The sequence below is a fragment of the Camelina sativa genome, chromosome 2, assembly GCF_000633955.1.
Source record: "Camelina sativa cultivar DH55 chromosome 2, Cs, whole genome shotgun sequence".
Classification (NCBI taxonomy): domain Eukaryota; kingdom Viridiplantae; phylum Streptophyta; class Magnoliopsida; order Brassicales; family Brassicaceae; genus Camelina; species Camelina sativa.
Genome location: NC_025686.1, coordinates 29,043,726 through 29,050,600, shown reverse-complemented (window position 1 = coordinate 29,050,600; position 6,875 = coordinate 29,043,726). Strand labels below are relative to the sequence as shown.

The 6,875-nt window shown below is 43.4% G+C and overlaps 4 protein-coding genes across 6 annotated transcripts in view; 2 read left to right on the top strand and 2 right to left on the bottom strand.

The window, feature by feature from the left end:
• Positions 1–983, bottom strand: part of LOC104746222 (ankyrin repeat domain-containing protein, chloroplastic) — a 4,681-nt gene extending 3,698 nt beyond the window's left edge. Inside the window, exons 1-2 of one of the 2 annotated variants that reach the window (XM_010467670.2) lie at positions 248–983; positions 15–91 (exon numbers count right to left, since the gene is read on the bottom strand). In XM_010467670.2, coding sequence (XP_010465972.1) covers positions 15–91; positions 248–917 — 747 coding nt within the window. In that variant the 5' untranslated portion in view covers positions 918–983. The remainder of the gene's footprint in view (positions 1–14; positions 92–247) is intronic. The other variant, XM_019239211.1, reaches the window with a different exon arrangement.
• The window catches only part of LOC104746244 (probable prolyl 4-hydroxylase 10), a 4,538-nt gene extending 1,432 nt beyond the window's left edge, over positions 1–3,106 (top strand). Inside the window, exons 1-8 of one of the 2 annotated variants that reach the window (XM_010467679.2) lie at positions 1,063–1,377; positions 1,474–1,561; positions 1,716–1,813; positions 1,895–1,992; positions 2,107–2,236; positions 2,326–2,513; positions 2,610–2,695; positions 2,804–3,106. In XM_010467679.2, the coding sequence (XP_010465981.1) occupies positions 1,181–1,377; positions 1,474–1,561; positions 1,716–1,813; positions 1,895–1,992; positions 2,107–2,236; positions 2,326–2,513; positions 2,610–2,683 (873 nt within the window). In that variant the 5' untranslated portion in view covers positions 1,063–1,180 and the 3' untranslated portion in view covers positions 2,684–2,695; positions 2,804–3,106. Of the gene's footprint in view, positions 1–1,062; positions 1,378–1,473; positions 1,562–1,715; positions 1,814–1,894; positions 1,993–2,106; positions 2,237–2,325; positions 2,514–2,609; positions 2,696–2,803 lie in introns of those variants that run through there. The other variant, XM_010467694.2, reaches the window with a different exon arrangement.
• LOC104746266 (NEP1-interacting protein-like 1) lies at positions 3,191–4,957 on the top strand. The gene is made up of 5 exons (XM_010467707.1): positions 3,191–3,646; positions 3,826–4,004; positions 4,143–4,226; positions 4,330–4,482; positions 4,624–4,957. The coding sequence occupies exons 1-5, from the start codon at positions 3,517–3,519 to the stop codon at positions 4,753–4,755; spliced, it is 678 nt and encodes a 225-aa protein (XP_010466009.1). The 5' UTR covers positions 3,191–3,516; the 3' UTR covers positions 4,756–4,957.
• On the bottom strand, positions 5,031–6,654 carry LOC104746271 (probable protein phosphatase 2C 79; the record flags this gene model as incomplete). The annotated part of the gene is given in 5 exon segments (XM_019239218.1): positions 5,031–5,490; positions 5,575–5,756; positions 5,759–5,810; positions 5,948–6,315; positions 6,389–6,654. Coding segments are annotated over 5 exon segments (1,102 nt in total), but the record flags the coding sequence as incomplete, so codon positions are not given.

The following is a 6,875-nucleotide window of genomic DNA, read 5'->3' as shown; positions in this document are numbered from 1 at the left end:
GGTGGGGGACTTACGGAGGTGGCAACAGCTAGGTCAGGATTCCGGCTATTGAGCATAAATTTTTCTTCTTTTGAAAGCAGCTTCCGAGGGCCTGCTCTTCATTTCATTAACGAAACAGATTAGCCAAATACGCTCTCTTTTTTTCTTTTCACTCTCTCAATGACTCAATTCAAGCAAGAGCAAGAGAAAAAGAGCCACAACATAAATAAAAAGAGAAGAAGAGAGGGATTGATTCCGGTGAACCTACCGTCAGATTTATTGCCAGTGATGGGATCGTACTTGTCACTATTGAAGAAGTTGGTAACGTGGTCGAATCCCTTGCCGTAGACAGCCCATCTAGGGTTCTTAGGAGCCACTCGCTCGGTGGAAGATGTTACAGAAGGAGCATCGCTTGAGGCTGCATCATCGTCGGAGAAAGTGGCCAGTTTATCGAGAGTGACAGGCCTCAGTTGAGCCAACTTGGCTTCCTTGAAAGTCAGAAACTCATTCAAGTCGACGCTCCTCAGCGGAACCAGCCCTTGTCTCTTCTTCTCCACCCGAACCCCGAACTCCAGCTCCTGCGCAATTTTGCGTTTGTCCTTCTTGGTGAGGTTCACTTCCGCCTGAATATCCCTCCATTCCTCCGGCACGAGGTTCTCGGCCTCAATCTCCGACTCCCCGCCCCGCCGATTCTTCTTCTTGTGCTCCTGGTGATCAACCTCCTTGTGGAGAAGGTAAGGGTCTTCGAAGACGCCGTCCTCGTAGACGAGACAGTCACCGACGATGAAATCATCGCCGGCATCGGGGAGGATCGACGTTTGAGAAGAATATGAAGGAGGGCGTAATCGTCTGGGGAAAACCAGGGACTGATGAGAAGGAGAGAGACGAGAGTGAGAGGGCAGGAGAAGAGAGATGGTGTGTGGTGCGGCGAGCTGCATCTTGAGGATGACGGACGGAGCTTTCTTTCTTTCTTTCTTTCTTTCTCCTGCGGGGGAGATGTATCGGATGACTTATATGGGCCTAATATAAGCACTCTCTAATGGGCCTGACTTTTAAATATGGGCCCAACCTCTGGTATACCATAGTAGAGACTAGAGAGAAGAAAAAGAAAAAAAAGTAGAAGAAAAAAACATCCATCCATCAAATTCATCCTCTTGCTGGTGAGCTCGACCGGATCTCATCGTTGTTTGGGAAAAAAAAGATGATGGCGAGACCGAGGAGTCATCGTCCTTCAGGTCGAAAATCATCCAATTCAACGCTCGTATTCGGTGTACTGATCATGTTCACTTTCGTCATTCTGATTCTTCTCGCCTTTGGAATTCTCTCGGTGCCCAGCAACAATGCCGGCTCCTCCAAAGCCAATGATCTCACTTCCATTGTCCGAAAAACACTCCAGAGGTACGATTCGATCCCAGATTCATTTAACTCTATATTTAATTAGATTTAGTTTAGTGTGTGCTTCTTTAAGATTCGAGCTTTGTTACTTATCCGTAGAAGTGGCGAGGATGATTCAAAGAACGACGAGCGTTGGGTTGAAATAATCTCTTGGGAACCCAGAGCTTCTATTTACCACAATTTCTTGGTGAATTATATATATATATATATATATATATCTGTCTGTATTTTCAATATATATGATATGATCTATGTAACGAAGAAGATCTTGATACGAAAACAAATTTGAGAATATTGTGGGTATTTTTGTGCATGTGTACTCGTCCCGGTTTGTTGGATAGACCAAGGAGGAATGCAAGTATCTGATAGAGCTAGCTAAACCTCATATGGAGAAATCAACTGTTGTCGATCAGAAGACTGGAAAGAGCACTGATAGCAGGTTTACTGATTGCTTCCTTTCTCACTCTAAATTACTAAGACACAAGTTTATACTGACCAAACCCATCCTTCTCCTCAATAGGGTGCGAACCAGCTCAGGGACATTTCTTGCAAGAGGCCGCGACAAAATTATCCGTCAGATTGAGAAGAGGATATCTGATTTTACATTCATACCTGTTGGTATGTTGATCTTTCTTTCTTGACCCCCCTGTGTTTCTCTCTCCCTACCATCTCTTACTCTTAGGCAGCCCTTTTTACTGTGCTTGTTTTTGATGCGACAAATATATGCTGCAGAGCATGGGGAAGGTCTTCAAGTTCTGCACTATGAGATTGGGCAAAAGTACGAGCCTCATTACGACTACTTCATGGATGAGTATAACACTAGGAACGGTGGGCAGCGGATAGCCACAGTTCTCATGTACCTGTACGTAACTTAAAAACACATTGGGCTTCCTTCCATAAGAGCTGTGTAATGTTGCTATGTTCTTCCTCTATAATGTTTCGACTTTGCAGATCAGATGTGGAGGAGGGGGGTGAAACAGTATTTCCTGCAGCCAAAGGAAACTATAGCGCAGTGCCATGGTGGAATGAGTTGTCAGAGTGCGGGAAAGGAGGATTGTCCGTGAAACCCAAGATGGGAGATGCATTGCTTTTCTGGAGCATGACGCCTGATGCGACGCTAGACCCATCTAGTCTTCATGGTGAGTAGATGACTTAGGAGGAGGCATAGTGTTTGTGGGTATGGTTGATAGTGAGATAGATTAAAGAATGAATTGCTAAGGTCGGTTTTTGGGCAGGTGGGTGTGCTGTAATCAAAGGGAACAAGTGGTCGTCGACAAAGTGGTTGCGTGTACACGAGTACAAGGTTTGAGGCATGATTGAGGTAAGTTTAAGTTGAAGTGTAAGTAAGGAATATATATGTGCGTGAAAGACAAAAGGGATGAGTCACAGTACCTGCCTTAAATAGAACTTTAAATTTTGTTTTTGTTAGTAAGTGGATGGAAAAGGTTTTGAGGGGAAAGCGATGGGAAAACAGGAGGAATAGAGAGAAGGAAGCAGCTAGTAGTAGGGGGGAGGGGGATGATGAAACATGGCTATTGTGATAAGTTTTGACAATAGAGATACATACACACATGTATAATGATGATATTGATGAAACTTGAAAAGCGAATGTTGATGGATGAGGGGGGGATTGGGTGGTGTTTCTGTTTCAGATGATGATATTATAATAGTAGTATGATACGAATTTTTCTTTTGTATAATTAAAAGAGAAGTAAAGTTCCCCTTTGATTAATTTGGAATCCAAACACCACAAAGTCAGAGTCAGAGAGAGAAGAGCGCAAAAAAGTCTTACCGATATAAATCAATCCATTCGTCGTCGGTCTCGTAAGATATTATTATACAGAGACAGACGCGTTGGGGGAGTTGATTATTTATTAGAAACAAAAGAAGGAGATCTTTGGTCAGCTGAGAGAGAAGATAGATAGAAGGTTCCCTTTTCATTTCCTTTTGGTCTCTCTCTCTCATTAAGAAAGAAGTCGCCAAAGGCAATTTCTATCCGCAATAAAAAGAAAAAGGAAAAAAACCAAATAAAATTCAGAAAACAACAATCACAAATCATTCCCTCTTCTTCTTCGTCTTCTTCATCTCCCCTTTTGTTTTTTCTTCCAAAGGAATTAAAGAAAGAAAGAAAGAAAGAGAGATATGGATGATTATAATTATTCTCTGTCTCCTCTGTCCCTCCTTCGTCGGATTAAAGATTCCTTCCATTCGGCCATCTCTGGCCTCCTCGCCAGCCTCTTCTCCGCTCTCTTCACCTTCTTCTTCGCTTTAGGTTCCTTCTTTTCTTCTTCAATCTCCCGCCTGACTGACCATGATAATACCATATGATAATTGTGCTGGGATTTGTGTATCCCTTCCTTCTTCTTGCTTTTATGATATAGTATAATGATGAATATACAATGCAATGATAGATGATTTTGGCTGATTATATATATATATATATATATGTAGTGGGGACTTTGCTAGGAGCATTGACAGGGGCTTTGATCGGCCAAGAAACAGAGAGCGGTTTCATCAGAGGAGCCGCCGTTGGTGCCATCTCTGGCGCTGTCTTCTCCATCGAGGTCTTTGAATCTTCCCTCCTCCTCTGGCAATCCGATGAGTCTGGGATTGGCTGCCTTCTCTATTTGGTAAATTAACTTTTTTCTTATTATTATTCTTTTTTGATTTTTGCATTGCATTGATTGATTACACATACCCCATAGATAGGATAGGACCCCTATTTTTCCATGCTCAACAAAATGCTTTTGTGGCTCTGTCATCCACAGATTGATGTCCTTGTTAGCCTTTTGAGCGGGCGGCTTGTTCGTGAGCGTATCGGTCCTGCCATGCTCAGTGCCGTCCAGAGTCAGGTTACACCCCCCATTCTTTTTGCTGATTCATCTTTCTTCTTCTTCTTCTTCACATTCAAATGCATTTTCTCACGTACTACTATCCCTGATCCAATTCGTACAGATGGGAGCTGTCGAGTCTCACTTCCAAGAGCACACAGACATCTTTGACACTGCCATTTCAAAGGGTCTCACAGGTGACTCTCTCTCCAGGATTCCAAAGGTCCGAATCACAGACACCTCTGACGACCGGGTCCCTTGCTCTGTCTGCCTTCAGGTTTGTCATCATCATCTTCCTCCAATGGATACAATAACATAACATATATATTACAAGGTTATTATTGAGAGGTTCTATAGTACATGTTTTGAGTAGTGTGGTTTGAAAGATAGATTACTGATGAAATTGAGATAAAAACAGGACTTTCAGGTGGGAGAGACGGTTAGAAGTTTGCCGCAGTGCCATCATATGTTCCACCTACCATGCATCGACAAATGGCTTCGCAGGCATGCTTCTTGTCCCTTGTGCAGAAGACACCTTTCTATTGAATGAACCTCTCTTTTCTTTTCTTTTCTTTTGTCTTCTCTTCTTTGTACATGAGGTATAGGATCCCCCATACGCATTACATACACACATTAGTCTAGTGTTCATTGATTATTGTAGATTCTGATGCACCAATCATTGTAACTTCCTTCACTCATCTCTTGGAGATCCTGTTTATTTATCTTATTCATTCTTTGCTTTGGCTTTATCATTCAAAAAAGGATATGTTTCTAAATCAAGAAGCATATATACACATCCATTAGCGATACTCTACTCTTACCAACTAAGAAGAGAGATCATACAAATTTACATGAACAAGTCTGAGTACAAAAATAATTGGGATGAGATCCAACATGTCACTTGCACATTTCTTATACCAGAAGAGTATAAACCCAAAAGATATATAAAACAGAAAGAAAGAAAGAAAGAAAGAAAGAAAGAAAGGATAAGTAAAACATATCTTTGGTTGGATAAATATAACTACAAGATGATGGATGGAACTTGATTAATTTAAAGTTTTTTAGGTAAAGTGATACCACCACCACGGATAGAAACCGAAGGGGTTTTGAGAGAGGAGGAGGCTCTGCTGAGCAGATTGGTGTCCAGGAAGAGGACAATCACAGTGATGTCGTCGTGGAAATGCCTCCTAACTCCCCTCTCAATCTTGTTAAGATCAGAGTATCTCATCTCTCTTTTCTTGGCCGCCTCGAGCAGCGCCGCTTTCACTAGTCTCCTCGCTATCCCCTGTATCAACAACATTCATTCTCACTTTGTTAATCCGTAGGTAGGAAAAATTCATATGTAACTGAAACTGATTGTGTCTCATACGTTTCTAGGGTGGTTCTGAACGATTTCAACAGCCTCTTGGTTGCTGAGCTGCTCCCAGAGTCCGTCCGATGCAAATATCAGAAACTGATCGTCGGATTGGAGATCATGCACGGTTATCGACGGTTCCCCGCTCAAGATTGGTCTTTTCATTGGCTCCCGCAGCCGGAACTTTGTGTACAACGTTCCCTGTTGAACTCGGCTTTCTTAAGATACAAGTCTCCTATGGATCGTGATACCTGCAAAGTGCAAACACACACAAGAAGGAACAAAGGCTTTCAAGATCAATTGACATTTGGGGACGTATATAACTCTTTGTGAAAGAACATAACATAATAAATATCAGAGCAGGACTTGGTAGAGAAAGGCACCTGACCTGAATAAGGCCCTTAACACGCCAGACATTGTGCTTTAAGACGACAATACGGGAGTCGTCAGGATGCAAGGAGTGCATTTCTTGCCTCACAGACTCTATGCTCACATTATGCTCAGCTGAGAGCTGAAGCGCAATAACCTCACCCGTGGCCTTGATGACCTTTCCCAGAACCGCACGGGAGTCCCCAACGTTAGCGACGTAAAGCCTCCCGTCGCACACGACACCCACAAGGCAGCATGAACCAACAGCTGCAATATGTGGCTTCACCGCCCACTGCTTGGCCACCACCCCTAGAAAGCCTTCTTCGGTGGCCTCATAGGCCTTTCTTATCACATCCATGGACATGGAATCCTGCTCCGCTGCGAATCCTGCAGACAAGGATTGTTGAGTTCCCATCCCATTCATTCTCAAAGGTACTACAAGTTACAAGTGGGGGCTTACTCTTGAGATGGGGAAAGAGATGATCGTAGACAAAACGGGAGGTCTCAGGGCCGCCGTGGCCGTCATAGACGCCAACAAAGGTGCCAAAAGGACCAGAAGGGAGGGTGCTCAAAGGGCCGGATTCGACCTGGCTCTGATCCTCGAGGAGGTTGTTGGCCTGAACAACGGCCATGGAGAAATCACCAACGAGGTGGCGAGCAGAGTCTTTGTACCAGAGGAGGCCGTCTTGTTTGCCTTTGGAATCAGAGTAACTTAGGGAGGGGGAGGAAGAAGAAGAGGGCCGCAGACAAGCGGTCAAAAAGTTCATCAAGAAGGATAACATCTCACCTCATCATGTCCCGTCATCCCGACCACCGATTTTGATATAAATTAACTCTGCTGGAAAAGGAAAACAAGAAAAGAAGAAGAAGAAGAGAGACAGAGCAGCAGCAGCAGAGTCGGAAACTTCCATTCATTCACACCATACATAAAAAAAAAAAAAAAAAAA

Bases quoted from the DNA above. Each gene is read 5' to 3' on its own strand.
- LOC104746266 (XM_010467707.1), top strand. From the start codon at position 3,517: ATGGATGATTATAATTATTCTCTGTCTCCTCTGTCCCTCCTTCGTCGG. The intron at 4,005-4,142 runs GTAAATTAACTT...TGTCATCCACAG, and splicing joins TTGGCTGCCTTCTCTATTTG to ATTGATGTCCTTGTTAGCCT. The intron at 4,227-4,329 runs GTTACACCCCCC...CAATTCGTACAG, and splicing joins TCAGTGCCGTCCAGAGTCAG to ATGGGAGCTGTCGAGTCTCA.